The 19,109-nt window shown below is 41.0% G+C and overlaps 1 protein-coding gene across 2 annotated transcripts in view; it reads left to right on the top strand.

Moving 5' to 3' along the window:
• The window catches only part of pdia5 (protein disulfide isomerase family A, member 5), a 122,795-nt gene that overhangs the window by 23,310 nt on the left and 80,376 nt on the right, over window positions 1-19,109 (top strand). For both annotated transcript variants that reach the window (XR_006312204.1, XM_043694262.1), the window contains exons 4-7: window positions 3,639-3,722; window positions 6,209-6,254; window positions 8,738-8,830; window positions 15,828-15,888. Coding sequence is in view for 1 of the 2 variants with exons in the window: in XM_043694262.1 (XP_043550197.1) it covers window positions 3,639-3,722; window positions 6,209-6,254; window positions 8,738-8,830; window positions 15,828-15,888 (284 nt within the window). In the remaining variant the exon portion in view is untranslated. The remainder of the gene's footprint in view (window positions 1-3,638; window positions 3,723-6,208; window positions 6,255-8,737; window positions 8,831-15,827; window positions 15,889-19,109) is intronic.

The following is a 19,109-nucleotide window of genomic DNA, read 5'->3' as shown; positions in this document are numbered from 1 at the left end:
CAGTCAGCACGGTTTTGTGAAGGGTAGGTCGTGCCTAATGAATCTTATTGAGTTTTTTGACAAAGTGACCAAACAGGTAGATGAGAGTAAACCGGTTGATGTGGTATATATGGATTTTAGCAAAGCGTTCGATAAGGTTCCCCACAGTAGGCTATTATACAAAATGTGGAGGAATGGGATTGTGGGAGACATAGCAGTTTGGATCAGTAATTGGCTTGCTGAAAGAAAACAGGGTTGTAGTTGATGGAACATGTTCATCTTGGTGTCCAGTTACTAGTGACGTACCACAAGGGTCGATGTTAGGTTCACTGCTGTTCGTCATTTTTATAAATGACCTGGATGAGGGCTTAGAAGGGTGGGTCAGTAAATTTGCGGATGACACTAAGGTCGGTGGAGCTGTGGATAGTGACGAAGGATGTAGTAGGTTGCAGAGAGACATAGATAGGATGCAGAGCTGGGCTGAAAGGTGGCAAATGGAATTTAATGTGGACAAGTGTGAGGTGATACACTTTTGACAGAGTAATCGGAATGCAAAGTACTGGGATCATGGTAAGAATCTTCGGATTGCAGATGAGCAGAGAAATCTCGGTGTCCATGTACACAGATCCCTGAAAGTTGGCACCCAGATTGACAGGGTTGTTAAGAAGGCATACAGTGTTTTGGCCTTTATTAACAGAGGGATTGAGTTCCGGAACCAGGAGGTTATGCTGCAGCTGTACAAAACTCTAGTGCGGCCGCACTTGAGTATTGTGTACAATTCTGGTCACCGCATTATAAGAAGGATGGGGAAGCTTTGGAAAGGGTGCAGAGGAGATTTACTAGGATGTTGCCTGGTATGGAAGGAATGTCTTACGAGGAAAGGCTGAAGGCCTTGAGGCTGTTCTCGTTAGAGAGAAGGTTGAGAGGTGACTTAATAGAGACATACAAGATAATCAGAGGGTTAGATAGGGTGGACAGGGAGAGCCTTTTTCCAAGTATGGGAACGGCAAACACGAGGGGGCACAACTTTAAAGTGAGGGGAGATAGGTATAAAACAGATGTCAGAAGTAGTTTCTTTACTCAGAGTTGTAAGGATATGGAATGCTTTGCCTGCAACGGTAGGAGATTCGCCAAGTTTTAAGTACATTTAATTCGTCATTGGACAGGCATATGGACGTACATGGAATAGTGTAGGTGGGATGGGCTTCAGATTAGTATGATAGGGTGGTGCAACATCGAGGGCCGAAGGGCCTGTACTGCGCTGTAATGTTATGTTCTGTGGATCAAAGAATTCAATTACAGCAGTGAGGTGTGAGTAAGTGCCCTTTACATTAAGATAATGTTTGATCAAATAAGTTGTCAAGGAGCCATGGCAAAACTGGAGTCAATGGAAATTGTGTGGTACCTCCAATGTTTGGAGTAATTCCTAGAAATCTAGGTTGTTGTAGGTCGATCATTCCCATTCCCAGGACGTCGCTGCAGGAGTACCTTAGGGTAGTGTCCTAGGTGCAACAATCTACAGCTGCTTCATCACATATCATACCTTCCTTCCACCAGAAGTGGGGATGTTTATGCAATATTAAGTAGCATTCACCACTCCTCAAATACTGAAGCAACCTTTTATGTGCAGCAAAACCTCTGCACAACTCAGGCTTGAGCTGACAAGTGGCACACAAATGCCAGATATTGATGACTATCTCCAACAAGAGAGAATCAATCCATTGCTCCTTTCTTTTCCATTGTATTACCACCACCAAACTCCTCCCCCCCTCCCCACCTGGAGAGGGATTATCATTGATCAGAAATTGAATTGGATCACCCATATATGACTACAAAATTTTGTCAGGGATTATGACTTCTCAGCTGAACAACTCCTCTTTTGTCTTCCAAATACCTGCCATTATCTGCAAGACACGAGTTAGGATTATCCATTTTTCTGAATAAGTGTCATTCCTTCAAAGCTCAAGACCACGCAAGGCAAAACAGCCTATTTGCTTGGCAGCCCAACTGCCACTTTGAGCATTCACTTAATTTACTAGCAATGGGACAGTATCAACTATGTGTAAAATCTTCAAGATGCACTCCAGTAAATCACCACTTATACTTATTCAAAGGCATCTTCCAAACTTGCAACATCTGCCACCTATAATGACAAAGGTAGCAGATCATGAGAACATCAATATTTGGAATTTTCTCTGGAAGCCCCACACACCATCCTGATTTGGAACTGTAATGCTGTTCCTCCAGTGTCGCTGGGTCTAAATCCTGGAAATTCCTCCCTAACTGTATTGTCAATGTGCCTACAACACATGGACTGCACCAATTCATGAAAATGTTTCACCATCACCTTCTCCAGGACAGTTGGAGATAGGCAGTAAATACTGGCCTTACTGATGACACCTGTAACCGTAGCTCAAATAAAACAAATCTCTTTTGGCGTCACTCTGGCCAAAGCTGACTAACAGCATTGATCAAGGATTCAACTTTGTTCTGCCTATAACTATGTCTTTGTCAGGGTATTTAGTGCCATTTAGCTCATTAAACATTTGAGAATGTTAGCCATTCCAACATTTTCCTCTAAATTCCCACCTTCCTCCTTTTGCAATATATTTACTTGCCCAGGTATCTTTCTGTTCAGACCGACCACCCTTCAGTGGTGGTGATTATAACTTTGTTATGTTTTCTCCTGATTTTTGGAAGAAAGGCTTCCTTCATTGCTGTCTTGCCAATGCCCTTTGTTGTTTGCATTGAATTTACAGAACAAAAATAGTCCATTCTACTGGACTGATCTGTGCCTTTATTTGTGCCCCACATGAGCCTGCTCCAATCATATTTTGTTTGAAGCCAGTGAACTTTCAAACTATGTCATCAGAGGAGCTTGTGTCCTGCCTCTTGAAATTTAAAAAAAAATGCAACATACACCGGTAAAATTGTAACTGCATTTTATAGATATTTTCAATCAACCATTAATACACCACTAGAGCAGGTGGGCTTGAACGCAAAGCCTCTGGCCTATAGGTAGCCATACTGTCACTGTGTCCCAAGACCACTTCAATATTTTTAATCAATTTTCTCAGGGCAGGTGGCTTTTGAACCCAGACCTTCTGGCCTATAGCCTGGGAATACTGCAACTATGTGCCACCTTTTTTGCATTTTACAGATATTTTTAATTAATCTTCTCAGGTATGTTATGACACACTTCTGAAGCAGGCAGACCTGAACCCTTGCCTTCTGGTTCAGAGGTAGGAAACACTGCCACAAGAGCCTTTCAAAGGTGAATGCCATTCGTGGGATGATCGTTAGCCTTGTCCTAATTGTTTCCCACAAGTTGGAAAGCTAATTGATGCTTTAATATTTCTCATTTGTGATTCCTGCCCTTGATCACCAACAAAATGTTAATTGTCTTGGAGGCACAATAGTGGAGCATCTCCTGCTGAGGAAGCTCGTGAAGCTACCTACTGGTAACTTGAGATGGACAAAGCCCAGATAGTATTTTAAACTGTTACAGCTGAATGTATGAGGATGCTTGGCAGACAACCTGCACCATAAGAAACTGTGGCTTTTTGTAAAGGAAGAATTTCAAGTATTGATGCAGTACAGACTGAAGTCAGACACTGTCTCCCCATTTACAGTCATGTCACGCTGCTGTCTTCTTACAGGAACAGTGAAAGCAGGAAGCTATGCAAGAAGATGAAAGTGGAACCAGCCTCAAAGAAAAATGGCGTTGAGTTGTTGCATTACAAGTGAGCAGAATCTAAGCCCATTAAATGCTGAGGTTTAGTATTTCTAGTAAGACTACTTTTATTGAGATTTTGGTGACTGTTGCATGTTGTTTTCTGCTGAAGCCACAGATCATCCTCTGACTGAGAGCAGCAGATGGGTGCCTTGCTGTATGATTTCCGCAAGTGTTGTTCTGAAGGCAGCTGCTGGGCTACAGTTGCCCTTCCTGTTTTTTCTTCTCCCCTCTTCCCGGCTTGGCACTTGCCCATATCGGTGTAGCTGAACAGCGGGTTTAGGTTCTGCTATCGTGCCCCCATTGTTTGCGTTTTCATTTGGAAAAATTTTTACGTTTTTTTTATTGACTGCCTTGGATAAAATCACAGTATTCTTCTTGATTGGTAACAGCCTTGAAGTGTTTTTTAAAAAAAACTTAGATCAATGTAACACGTTTCGCAACTTCAAGACGAAAGTGCTTTACTTTCAGTGAAGTACTTTTCAAGTTCAGTCACTGTTGTAATGTAAAAAATGCAACTGCCAATTTGTGTGCAGTAAGATCCATCAGACCACGTGATCATTGGTTTTGATTGAGGTGTAAATATTGATCAAATATAGAGAATGTCACACTTCTTCTTTGAATAGTGCTGCAAGGTCCACCTAAACAGGTAGGCAGAGTCGCCATCAGCCATCATCACCAACACCTTTGGCAGCACATTCCAGGCACTTACCACTCTTTGTTTCAAAACAAAACTTGCCTCTCACAATTCCTTTGAACTCTTTCCCCCTATGCACCCCTCTCCCCCCCCCCCGCCCCCAACCTTTAACCCATATCCACCAGTAATTGATATTTCTACCCTGGGAAAAAGACTCCGACTAACCACTCTATCCATGCCTTTCATAATTTTGTAAAATTCCATCAGGTTGCTCCTCACCTTCCTTTCAAGTGAAAACAAACCAAGTTGTCCACTCTCACCTCGTAGCTAACACCCTCCAAATCAGGCAACATTCTGCTAAACTATTTCTGCGTCTTTTCCAAACACACCACAACCTTTGTTAATGGAGCAATCAAAACTGTACAGCATATTCCAAATGTGGATCAATGGTGCTGGAAGAGCACAGCAGTTCAGGCAGCATCGAGGAGCTTCAGCAAAATAGATGCTGCCTGAACTGTGCTCTTCCAGCACCATTGATCCAGAATCTGGTTTCCAGCATCTGCAGTCATTGTTTTTACCATATTCCAAATGTGGCCTAACTACAGTTGTATATCGCTGCAACATGATTTGACAATTTTTATACTCTATGCCCCTGCCAATGAAGGTAAGCATACCATAAGCCTCCTTGACCATCATATCCACTTGTGTTGCCACTTTCAGGGAACTGTGGACCTATAGACTTAGATCCTTTTGTATGTTGACACCACTAAGGGTTCTGCCATTAACTGTATGCTTCCCTCCTGCGTTAGATCTTCCAAATTGTCACTTCTCATTTGTTCAGATTAATTTCTAACTGCCATTTCTCTGCCCAAATTTCCAGCCTATCCTCTGCCAATCTACCTCATTATCCTTAGCTTTCCCAACCTTTGTGCCATCTGAAAACCTACCAATTGTCCACCTACGTTCTCCTCCAAATCATTTATAGATATTAAAGACAAGGGTCGCAGCACTGATCCCTGTGGGACATCACTACATGTCATAGATCTCCAGTCAGAAAAATACACTTCCACCACTACTGTCTTCTATGAACAAGTCAGTTTTGTATCCATCTTAGTAACTCACCACGGATCCATGTGACTTTACCTTTTGTATCATTAAAGTCCATACAGGCAATATCTACCACCCTGCCCTCATCAATCACCTTTGAGGTTTTTTGAGGAAAGTAACAATCAACTTTGTGCGACACACACTGTCCCACACAAGCCATGCTGCCTATCGCTAATAAATCAAAAACGTTGCTTTATTAAAGCCTTTTTGTCTCTTTGTCCACGTATCTCCAGTATTTAATTATGCTGGGCTAGCAGCTTCCTCTGTTGGTAGCTACTGAAGTCATCAAACTTAAGCATAGATGATGCATATTGGTGTAATCTTCAGGCATCATGATCAAGCTCATGAAAGTGCCATCACCACGTGCACTTGCTGTTCAGGTTTCTGAAAAATAGTCCCTCGCTGAACAAGGCGTACTGGCTGCTCTGTCCCTTACTGAGCCCAAGAACTCCTTCTGCATTAATTGTTATCTTGCCACCTCTACTGATAGTCACATTTATGGTGCATTAACATAATTTTGGAACAAACAATAGGTTCAAGCAAATCTCGGCCACCTTGCTGTGCTGTGGGAAATTTATTGAGTTAGCACTCACTATTCTGAATTTATGGCAGATGTATATTTCTGTGTCTCGTTAATTAATCTCTGTTTTGAAGGGGATAATGCAAGAGAGAATGCTTTGGTTTTTAAGGGGATAAGTGTGTTCATATTTGTGCTGAAAGATGCTAATATCTGCGTGTTTCTGATTGTATAGGGACGGAGCTTTCCATGTTGAATATGAGCGGCCTGAAACATTTAAGGTAATAATTGTCTGTGCCAAGTGTTCATAAGGTTTTGCAATGTTTGTTATTACTTTTCACTCATGGGAAGTGGGCATTGCTGTTTGGCTCAGCATTATTGCCTTTGAATTGAATGGCTTGTTCTTGGACATTTCAGAGGGCACTTAAGAGTAAATGCATTGCAGTCCTGATGAAGGGCTCTGGCCCAAAACGTCGATTTTCCTGCTCCTCGGATGCTGCCTGACCTGCTGGGCTTTTCCAGCAACACACTGTCAACTCTGATCTCCAACATCTGCAGACCTCGCTGTCTCCCAATGTGCTGCAAGAGTCCATCAAACCTACCTTTAATTTTAATCCCTGAAGAATCTTCAGTTGAGAACAAGGGATAGTTAATTGGTTTGGTTGACATTTCTCACTTTAATATTGTATATCTTGACTGCCATCTCTTTTTCTTTTCTCAGCATTGCAATCGGCTCCTACAAACTATTATGGTTTGACTCTCAATTCACTTTCCAATGGTACAACTGCTTCAGCTGCATTAAAGAATAAAGTATTCCACCTAACAGTGGAAGTGTCTATCTTAACTATTATGCAAAGCAGATATAAATTCCTCCATACAATCAGCTGTCGAGAGGAAAAATGCCAATTTTCATTTTGAGTCCAGTCCATAAGTGTTAAGTGGTGCCAGTGTTGTAAGCTGTTTAATTAACAAGGGCAAAAAATAGGATGTGCAATCAAGCTCCAGTCTTTCCCATTCTCCCTCCAACCGGATTGAGGTAGACCCAGTTTTGGGTTCACACTCACTGAGTTACCACTTATGCCAAAGGGGATCACATTCCTCTTGCTCTTTCTCCTGAAAGTGTGGATCTTGGCCAGGATAAGGTTCCAAGTACAGCCCTCCAGGAACATATCCAATTTGGCCACTCATATTGTGAATCTAGGGCAGTAAACCTTGGCAACTATTCAGCCATGAAGTGTGTTGCTTTTGAGCCTGACCTTTTCCTCCCTGATATGTTCATATTTATTGTATAGCAGGAATCTCGAGATAGAAAGAGAGAGCTAGTTGTCTCTCTCCTCCACCACCAGACAAAACCCCTCGTGACCCCAATGCCCCCACTGCCCTGCCACAATGAAGCCAGATGTTACCTTGCCTGAAATCAGCTAATTTGATACAAAATACTTTGCTTTATTTGGCCTTTTGTAGGTATAAATTGAAATATTTTAAATACTACACGAGGTCTTTTCATGGGAATTAGTACACCCCAGTAGTTTAAAATAAAGTGACTCTATAAAATGGACTATGTGATGTGTAATGTAAGGACGTAAAGGCAGGAAGTATTGCGATTATGTTCTCCTTTGTGGTTGAAGAAAAGCCACAGATCATACAAGTGGGTGTGATTTGGTTAACCAGATGCTTAATACAGAGGTTGTACAAAGCATAGAGTTTCTATCGCAGTCATTGTGTAGCACAGCTTGAGGTAAACCAGATTTGCTTATTTTGTTTCAGCAAGTCTATTCAAATGACAATGGATCAGAGTGATTATCCAGCTTCAGTACCTGCACTCCGTTCGTTCAAAATCTGCAGGCCCCCACTCCCCCGAACATCAGCTTGCTTGTTAAATTATATAGTTCCTTAAATGATTTCCAGAGGTGTCCAGGACATAATTTAGTTTCTTGTGTCACTCACTCATTGCATGAAAGACCTTCTGTTATCAGTGCTCAACTGGCCTTTTGGGAATTCCTGTTTCCTCACATCCACCACCCACCTGACCTCCCCCTTCCTTAGTGAACCAGAGTTGTGGTTTTTCAAACTGTTTACAGTCTCCTGAGTCAGTTTTAAATCTTTCCATGTAAACTAAGTGGTCGGATTTCTCTCAGGGGATCCAACTCTCTGGATGTTTTGTGGAATGTTTGTGAAGGTCTGGTGGTCTAGCTCGTCACTGCACTAATATCTGGTGACGGGCGAGTGGTGGTATTCACATTATGGTTGTAGGGTGTCTTGACAGCTATAACAAAGGCAACTCTCTGGTTAAAAATCAGCAGCCAAAGCCATGCATTCCTTTTGGCTACAAATCATCAATTCTTCTTGTAAAAGAGAGGGCAATTTTTAAAATGTTGTTCGACATTTGGGACTGAACCCGAAATAGAATTTTCTCTCTTCACTGGAGGAGGGAGTGGTGAGAAATTGGAAGAGGAGGGTGGTGAAATAGAACAAGATCTGATGCATGCATTTCTTCCTGAAGTGTGTCTCATTTGTTGGCCTGTTCTAGTTCATGTTGTAACAGTGGCTGGAATCTCCTCCTGTCCCTGCCACTTTGAAAGAAACCTCTTTGGGATTAGGTTGGGAGAACCGTATTACCATGAGCCTAAGAAGTTTTAGATGCACATCATCTTTTCATTTCCTTTAATCCTCTGCACCATTATCAATAATTTGTGTATTCAGAACTGAGATTCTACTCAGTTTAAAAATTTATGAGCTTTGCACTCTTTCTGATTGTTCGCAGTCAATGGTGGCATTTATGAGGGATCCAGAGGGCGCTCCACTATGGGAAGAAAATCCTGAAGCAAAGGATGTGGTTCACCTTGACAGTGAGAAGGTTTGACACTATTTGTGATAATGTACTTAGCTGGGAAATGGGATACTCACTGGTGATAACAATGCTGTTTTATTTTGTTTGTGTGCATGGGACTGCAAGTCCTGTCAATATTGTCAATCATAGCATAAAGAAAATGTAATGCATGCAACACAATGTGACCTTATTATTTATTTTAAGTTTTGTTTTGGTGTGGTCTGGTTGAAGGAATTCTATTTTCATAAACACTGTATATTTTGATATTTCAATGTAATGATACAGTGTAAAAGGTGAACATCTGAAGTCATAATCCAATGTCTGGCAACCCTGGAAAGTTGCTGCAATATGATCTCAGAACTGTAGAGATTTCCTGCAGGGCAAGATGATGTTCAGCCCTCTGTGGCTACACTGGCCCTTACTAGAATAATAGAGTTAATCTCTCCCACGTTCTCTCCCACGAATTCCTGAATTTTCACTACCTTCATTTGATGCAAAACGTGGACAAAACAGTTTGCTTGATTCGCACCACATCCACAAACATTCACTTCCTCCATCGCTGAAGCTCAGTTGCAGTGTCTGCACCACCTATGAGATGCACTTCAGGAATTCACGAAGGTTCCTGAGCCAGCACCTTCCATAACCATTATCATTTAGAAGGATAAGGCAGCAGATGTATGGAAACAATGCATATTCCGCTTAAGCCACACACCACCATGATTTCAGAATATATCACCATTGTTTTATGTCACTCGTCCAAAATCCTCGAACCTCTTCTTTAATGGCAGTATAGGTATGGTGGCACCCACTTTACTGCAGCAGTTCAAGAAGGCAGCTCGCCATCTTCTCAAGAGTAATTAAGGATGAGTAATGAATGCTGACCCAACTGGAGTCACCTACATCACCTGAATGAACCAAAAAAAAAGTTGTTTGAAGTAGTAGCTATAATAATCATTCTTGGAAGATTCTATGCTCAACAATTTCCTGTTGAGCTCAATAACCAAATAACTGCAGATTTTAAATCTGAGGTAAAACCAGAAAATATTGTGGTGATTAGGCATCACCTATAAGGAGAAACTGTTAATGTTTCAGGTCCCTTTCTCAGAACCTGTTCATGTCAGCATTTAAGTTCTACAAGACCCTTCCCACCTATCCAGGGCATTGTCTGCTTTCACATGCTGATCAAGCTGCCAGTGCTTTCAGTTCAAAGGATGTGTTCTATGTGGCACCGTAGCTTAGCGGTTAGCATTGTTGCCTCTCAGTGCCAGGGACCCAGATTCAATTCCAGCTTCGGGCGACTGTCTATGTGGAGCTTGCATGTTCTCCCCGCATCTGCGTGGGTTTCCTCCCACACTTCAAAGATGTGCAGGGTAGGTGAATTGGCCATGCTAAATTGCCCATAGTGTTCAGGGATGTATAGGTTAGGTGCATCAATGAGGGGTAAATGTAGAGTAATGGGGAATGGGTTTGGGTGGGATACTCTTTGGAAAGTTGGTGGGCCAAAAGGCCTGTTTCCACACTGTAGGGATTCTATGATTCTATTGAGAACACAAAAACTTCAGTGATTCCCAAAAGGGATTAAGGGCAAGTTTCCTTTGAGTTCTCTATGCCTAAAACAATAAGAAATGCTCTCTCTTCAAAACCCAACCACAGAACATATTATGCTAAGCAGGAAGACAAGCTGAATATCATCTTGAGCAAAATCTACAGAAATAGATGTAGGTTTTACACTACTGAACACAACAAATTCTGTTCAAAACCACATGTCATACAGTTTCATTTGAGCAGTCTTTGCACCATTCTTGAGCTCCTTATCAATAATGAATCCTTCCCTTTGAAATTGGATTAGCTGTTTCCTCAAATAAGTTTCACTGGAATTCCTGTTTGGGATGGGTAGCAAGGCTTGTCATGAATGCAGCGCTAAGACTTATTATTTCCAGGATAGAAAGTTTTGTTTAACTTGCATTTTAAGACAGTAAAACACCCCATGATCCTTCAGGGTATAATCAGACCAAAAAAAAGGACAAAACTAAAGGAGAGACATCAGTGCTGTTGGCCAAAAGTTTCAACAAAAAGAGATGTAGAGAGGTTAAAAATGAAGTACTGGAGCTCAGATTTGAACAACTGAACTTTGGCAGCCAATGCTGGAGTTAAGGAAATGGGGAATGTTGAGGCTGTTTTGAACTGGAAGACAACAGTGAAGAGTGTAGGGAATTCAAATTAGTGAGGGGGCAAGTCAAGCAAGTGTTTGAATGCACAGATGAGAAGTTATGTTTGAGGTGGTGATTTATTAGTTAAAGTCAGCAAGCAATGGGATTATGAGTGACTTGATGTGATTTAGGTACAGGTCGAGTTTTGTATGAGTTCAGATTAGTGGAGGATAAAAGATACTTCTCAGAATCTCTTAGAGATTCAACTGGAAAGATCCAGCTATGATGTGTCTGCATCTCTCTCTAATGTAGGCTATAAATCTGCTGCTTTGTGGGTGCCAGTACCGGGACTTGGGTACTAATTCTGGTGCTTGAACCCTAGTCAGTACTTTAAATGCTCAAATTCTAACTGTTAATGAATTGGTGTTTTATGTGTCAGCGTTGGGTCGGTGGTAGTCTCTGCTCTAAATCTAAAGGTTCTGGGTTCAGGATCCACATCTGAGATTTGAGGCAGCTATCCAGGATGACAGTCCCCTTGCAGTAGTGAAGGAGCATTGTTGGGGATGCTGCCCTTCTGATGGGATATTAAACTGAGACCTTGCCTAGCACCTCAGGTGAGTGAAAAAGAACAATTGAGTTCTCCCTGGTGCCATGGATAATATTTATTCTTTGATCTGCACCTAAAAGGATATTATCTAGTTTTTAAGAAAAACAGGGGACTGATCTCAGTTGTTCTGGATAATACTATGCCTCAGTCAACATCACAGTAAACAGATTATCTTTTTTGTTAATCACATTGCTGTTTCTGGTAGGTTGCTGTCTGTGAATTTACCATCATGTTTGCTGCATCACACTAGTGACTATACTGCAGCAGTGCTTCATTGGCCATTAAGCACTTTCAATATATTCTGAGTTCTTGGTGCGTTCCATTGTTTTCATTCCAACTGTGTGAGAAGCGACTTCGATAATGGGGAATGTTACCCTGATGATGTAATCTTACTGGTCATTGGGAGTTCAAATTACAGGAGTCAAATGGGCATGGGGTTAAGTGACCATTTTTCTCACAGCTCAATGCAAGCTGTAGCACCCTGGTGGTGCAGGTTCTCATCATTCAAACTATGTATTGGGGAGAGAGTCCCAAAGGCAGCATTGTGTGAGAAGTGTTGTACAGCCAAGAGCAAAATAGGCAAAGTTTTTCTTTGCAATAAAAATAGAAAGTGCTGTACATGCTGTTCAGCAGTTGAAAGAATAAGATTTATGTTTAGAGTCCATCCCTTCAGTAAGGCTGTGCTTTTATTGGCAGGTTTCTAGCACTTGGTACTTTTCTATTTATTTCACACCTTTGACCTGGGTGAACAGGAAGGATGCCAAAACCTGATCAAGGGATTGACAGCCTGTACGTTAAGTGGCTTTTTTCAAGTTTGGAATTCTGAAGTGTGGGCTATCTTTTCTTCCCCCCTCTGATTCTGTACCAACAGAGAAACCACACATTAGATGGAAGATGTCGTCTTCTTAAAAATAAAACTTTTGCTCTTTACCTTTCTCATGAGATGCTTTTGACTACACTCCTAACAGCATCCAAAAAAAACAATTCATTTGATTGTTAACGAGATCTAGTGTGCAAAATGGCTGATTGTCTTGCCAATGTAGCAGTAATAATTGCATTTCAAAGTTAACTTAGTCCATGTCACTTGGGGCTGTGGGGTGTTTTTGAGAGATGTTTTATAAATGAAAAGCTGATTTTTGCCTTCTATTCAACCACCTTTAAAACAGTTCAACTTTTTCTAGTTTTACTCACGTCAGGTAATATTTGAGAATGGTGGGCCTTCATAGCTGAACCAACCAATAACAACGTGTAACATCAGACCAGAGAATCCTCTTGACCCATGAAGAAATAGTTACTTAAAATTATCCCAGATCTACCTTCTGATTTGACTCTTTGCCCCCTTAAGATTGTTTCTTTGCGCCACTTAGAGTTATGGAGATGTGCAACATGAAAATAGACCCTTTGGTCCAACGTGTCCATGTCAACCAAATATTCTAAATTATTCTAGTCCCATTTGCCAGCATTTGGCCCAACACCCTCTCAACCCTTCCTATTCATATACCTATCCAGATGCTTTGTAACTGTTGTAATTATACAAGCCTCCACCACCACCTCTGGCAGCTCATCCCATATACCACTCTGTGTGGGGAAAAAGTTGCCCCTTAGGTCCTTTTTAAATCTTTGCCCTCTCACCCTAAACTTATGCCCTTTAGGTATGGATTTCCCTACCCTGAGGAAAAGACTTTTGACTATTCACCATGTCAATGCCCTTCATAATTCTATAAACTTCAAAAGGTCACCCCTCAGCCTCTAACGCTCCAGGGAAAATAGTCCCAGTCTATTCAGCCTCTCCCTATAGCTCAAACCCTCCAACTCTGGCAACACTGGTAAATCTTTTCTGAATCCTTTCAAGTTTTGCAACGTCTTTCCTGTAGCAGAGAAACCAGAATTGAACGCAGTATTCCAAAAGTGGCCTAATCACCATCCTGTACAGCCACAACATGACCTCCCAACTATATCTTCAATGCACTGACTAATGAAGGCAAGCATATTATATGCCACCTTCACTACCCTGTCTACGTTTGACTCTGTTTTCAACAAAATGTGAACCTATACCCAAAATCTCTTTGTTTGGCAACACTCCCCAGGATTTTACCATTAAGGAAGCACTTCTACACACAAAAGGTGGTAGATGTTTAGAACTCTCTTCCATAAATGGTAATGGATGCTGGATCACTTGATTGCAATGCTTGATTTAAACTATGTGAAACCTGTTAACCTTGTTAATTCAAGATTTGGAGATGCCGGTGTTGGACTGGGGTGTACAAAGTTAAAAATCACACAACACCAGGTTATAGTCCAACAGGTTTAATTGGAAGCACACTAGCTTTCGGAGCAACGCTCCTTCATCAGGTGACTATCACCTGAAGCTAGTGTGCTTCCAATTAAACCTGTTGAACTATAACCTGGTATTGTGTGATTTTTAACGTTTGTTAATTCAAGAATAGCATTGAGTTAGCATCCAGGTGTCCTGAGTTCATGTATGTAAATTTACAACATTGGAGTAACTCAGTTGCATTACTTAATGGGGTGTTTATAAAGCCTGTGGAAAGTAGAATACAAGCTTAGGAGACATGTGAACCACAGTGACATACAAGTAGAGAAATGTTAAAAAATAGCCTGCAGACATTTTGAAATAAGTAATTTGTGTTTGCACTTTAAATTTCCAACAAATCTAGTTTCACAGATGATGTTTGGTGCTTTGTTTGCAACCTGAATCTTTCCCAGAGTTAGAGATGCAATTTCTTTGGTCAAATTGAGGATAAACATGGCTTGACTTTCCAGCCTACTTATTCAGGAGATTGCATACTGCTCATCAAAATGTCAGTTTTGCTGAAACAGTAGTGATCGCAGAAGTGTTACAGTGCAGAAAGAGGCAATTCAGCCTATCCTGTCTGTACTGGGTGTCCAAATGCTGATATAGCTAGTACCATCGTTACTCTCTTTTTCACACTGCCTCACTGGTGGCAGAGAGACCCAAAAAGAGACAGAAAGCATTGCTTTCCTACTCCTGGGACAGCTCCATTGTTGTCTCACTTTTTATTCTTCTTGCTGTTGTCCTGGATACATTTCTCCATTCCTCCAATGTACCCAAGTCCAAATATTTAAATCCCATCTCCAAAATATCAGAGCTGCATGTTGTCACTTCCACATTTATAAAGGTGAAATTAAACTTTGTTCTTATATTATGCCCAGAGACAATTTCACCAAGCTGTTGGATTTGAGATCCAGCAGCAAGAAAGCAGTCTTCTGTAAGAAATTTTTAAATTGAATTTTTTTTAAAAATCTAAAACATTTAAAAAATAATTTTGAATATTCATATAAACATGATAAGAGAGCCCAGAGCAATGCAGTTCCTTATTTTGAACAGAAGCACTTGCTGAATCATTCAGCAGCCAGTGATATGTCCATCATTCCTTTCTCCCTTTATTGCCAATTTTCTAACTACAGGGTAAAGAAATACATTCCAAAAATGTGGAGACATTTTCTTGCAATACAATTTTTTTTCTAAGTAAGACTTTGTTTTTATTTTAATGGAATCCTTTCACCACTTCAGGAATTCCAAAGCCACCTCACAGCCATTGAATTACCGTTTTGAAGTGTAATCACTCTGCTACAGGCAAATATGACATCCAATTTGAGCATAGCTTTGTCCCACAAATAGCAATGTGATAGCTAACCTTGGAATCTGTTTCAGTACTATAGGATGTGGTATGAGAGTTTATGGCCAGGGCTTTCCTGTTACTCTGCAGATAAAAGTAGGATTTTTCAGGACTCACCTCAGCCAGCAATCTTGTTTATCTGATTAGATTAGATTCCCTACGGTGTGGAAACAGGCCCTTTGGCCCAACAAGTCCACACCGACCCTCCAAAGCATAACCCACCCAGACCCATTTCCCTCTGACTAATAGACCTAACACTATGGGCAATGTCGCGTGGCCAATTCACCTGCCCTGCACATCTTTGGACTGTGGGAGGAAACCGGAGCACCTGGAGGAAACCCATGCAGATACGCAGAGAATGTGCAAACTCCACACAGACAGTTCAATTCCGAGGCTGGAATTGAACCCGGGATCCTGGTGCTGTGAGGCACCATCTAGTAAACAAAAAGATATGCAACTCGTGGCAGTTCAGCAATACCCTAGTACTGCACCAAAGCGAATTGTTTTTGTACTAAATTTCTTTTAAGACTTCAGGCTTCTTGCCTTTCTCTCACTTCTGACGTATTGCCTTACTTTCTGAAGTCATCCTACTGCTTTTTCCTTAGGAATTCAGAAAGCTGATAAAGAAGGAGGAACGACCAATTCTCATGATTTTCTATGCACCATGTAAGTTTTCCTCTGTGCATGCATTCATATTCTGAGCCAGTCAGGTATAACACTATCTATTTATTCCACTGCCTGCTCGTAGGCTGGAAAGAGGTGTTGAGTGGTGGCATGTTCCAATTGCGTGGAAAGCAGTGGTGGGGACAGTGTTTGTGGGAACTAACAAGAAAACTCTTTTTGTATGCCACCAGTCAGGAAAAAAAAATCTGAAAAGCCATGTACAAGGATCTTTACAAAAGAGAGATGCCGGGAGATGTCTGGGATAGATGTAGTTGGCATCAACTACGATTCCTCCTCCTGATTGCCATGCAGTGGAACTAGCAATTGTTTTGGATACTGCTGTTTCATCCTTGTCTCCCAATGCCAAATATCATACCATCAGACACAGGGTAGTGGGCATGTTTTCTTTGCCCCCCACCATACACCTTGGCTAGGGTTCAATTGAAAATTTCAAGACAAAGATCATTGGATTTTGCTAGCCAAGAAAATTAAACCTTACAAAACAAAGGTGATTAAATGGAGTTGAGATGCAGATCAACCAGGATCTAACTAAATGACTGAAAGGGCTGAATGGCCTCTTGTGTTCCTATGTTTGAATTGTGCATTATGGGTGACTGCTTTTGTTTCAAGGTCCCCTCTCCTGCATTTTGAGAGTCCACACTGAAGTACAGGAGAGAAAAAGAAACTGAGTGAAGGGAATTCGTTAGAAAAACATTGCATGCTATTTTTGCAAAGAATACTTTTTACACTTTGCACTGCTGCAACCCCTGATGGTAATGAAACAGCAAGATTCCTCTCGGCCTTCTGTTACTCAGTCAGTGTTTTGTTGCTTTGTGACTTATTTTCTTTCTGGAACAGCTGCTCATGCTTTTGTGTTTTTAACTTCAAATTGTAAGAACCTGCATAGTTGATGTGTTTATTGAGTAATGTGAGTGCTGCAAGAGCTTGCAGTATTGTTTGGTGTTTTTTTTTAACTGTTGCTTCTTTCCGGCCGTTTTCCCCACTATACAGTTGTAATCTGATTTAGCCCCTAAATGCTTTCCTCTTTTTTTTTAAACCCTATGCCTCTCCCACCCACTGCACCTTCACTTCCTAGTGGGAAGGATGAACCCTGCAATTCTTTATGCTTCTGTCAGATTTTTAATAATAAAGATCATGAGCATCAACTCGTATCGACAGTTCTGCAATGCACTTTCATATCTGTATTCTTGGGCTGTGTAAAGTTTAAAGGAAATGTAAGACATAATGATTCACAGTTGAATGAGCGTATACTGTTCTGCATTGATTTTAAGGCGCGCTCAATTTTTTTTCTGGCAACCATACTTTTATCGAATGAACAGAACAGCTTACTAGAAATAGATATGAAACGCATTTCAGAAACTTACAAGTACAAAAGACTGGAATTGCATGGTTGGTAGATCTCCTTTGGGACAAAGATGGGTTAAAGTTTCAAGCATAACCCTTCATTAGAACTGCATAGTGAACAAGTCTAGTGAGATGCGCTGCAACCGGATCATTAACCAACTGTGTGTTTTCTGTGCTTGGTTCCCGAGTGGCACTACATTTTAGGCTTGTTTTTGATGTCTGCAAAACCAGGTGTAATGGGTCCCTTACACTAATTTTTCATGATTCCATTGCAAGGCAAAGCTTGGATGTAAGCACAAGGGAAATGATATTGAAGTTGGTTGAGAAACTAAATGTAGGAAAGTGCACAAAAGAACAGTATTTCTATAAACCTAAAAACAAAAAGAACATGCTGGAAATGTTTGGCAAGTCAGACACTGCATTGAGAGAGAGAAGCATAATTAACACTTCAGGAATTGTCCTTTGGGAGATCTAAAACAGCTGAGCAGTGTGGGCAGGTAAGTGTAGATGCAAATCAAGGACTGGTAAATTTTTGGGAAAGGGATAATGAACGAAGGAAAGTCCTGAATAGCAAGAAAGTGGAGAAACTGTGTAATCTCAGCTATGTGGAGCTTTTCAAAGGTGAGAAGTAGATGAAAGCTGTGTTGAAAAGGAAAATAGCTATCTACGAATGGCAAAATATAATGCAATTCTGGACTTGTATGAGCTGCTCAATGAAGAATGTTAACAACCGTGGAAGATAAATAACTAAACCATATTGAATGACAAGTAATTGCGTGAATGCAAATCTCTGAATTTTGAAACCAGGCAGAACAAATGTGGACCTTATTCATTGGATTAGTGAAGGTTAAAGTAGAGACACCTGATTAAAGGTGTTCAAAATGATGGAAGGTGAATAGTGTAAAACAGTTTCCACTGACTGGGGAATCGTGAAAAAGTAGGTTTAAATTGAGGACAAGGACTAGAAGAATGAGTCATGTAATCTTAAACCACAAAGAGGCCATTCAACTCACCATGTCTATGCCAGCTCTTTGAAAGAACAGTCTAATTTAGTCCCACAATCATCCTTTGCTTTCATCCATCTACAGCTTTTTTCAGTAAATACCCAAAGTTCTTGTGAAATCGGCTTCCATTGCTCTTACAGTGGATCTTAATCCTTGGTGTAAGCAGCATTTTCATTACTACTCTTGCTCTCCTGCCAGTTATTCTAATGTATTCTCCTGTCATAAACCCCTCTACCAGTGGAAAATGAGTGAGGTGGAGGCATAGTGGTAATGCTACTGGAATTGTAATCCAGGGCTAATATCCCACAAACATGGGTTTGAATCCTATCGTGGCAGGTGGTGAAACTTTAATTGAATCAAATCTAAAATTAGAAACTGGAGTAATGGTGACCTCAGCCAATTGCCTGCTACTGCCCTTGTCCAATTGGTTCACGACTGTCCTTTACCGAGGAAAATCAGCCATCCTCACCTGTGACTGCAGACCTGTAGCAATGTGGTTCAGTCTAACTGCCTTGTGAATAGTTAAGAATAGGCAAAAGATTCTGGTCGAGTCAGCCTTGAACAAATTTAAAAAACATTTATTCCTACTGTTACAATCTGTGTGTATTTCTACTGTGTATTTTTGCCTGTATTAAGCCACCACCTCTTTTTTTTTTGCTATTTCAAAATAGAATTGGTGCATGAAACAAAATACAAAAGCAGATGAAGAGGGGTTGAGAGAAAGTGATTGGATTGAACAGTTTCATTTGAAGAACTGGCACTTGCTGAGCTATAATACGTATGCATTGGAGTGTGGTGAAGTGATTTGTTAAATCTGTCATTGACTCATTTAGCGCAATGTTTATCTCTCTTTCT

Source organism: Chiloscyllium plagiosum, chromosome 7 (assembly GCF_004010195.1).
Source record: "Chiloscyllium plagiosum isolate BGI_BamShark_2017 chromosome 7, ASM401019v2, whole genome shotgun sequence".
NCBI classification, from domain to species: Eukaryota; Metazoa; Chordata; class Chondrichthyes; order Orectolobiformes; family Hemiscylliidae; genus Chiloscyllium; species Chiloscyllium plagiosum.
The sequence above is the reverse complement of the archived record's forward strand: the minus strand, read 5'-3'. Positions and strand labels throughout refer to the sequence as shown.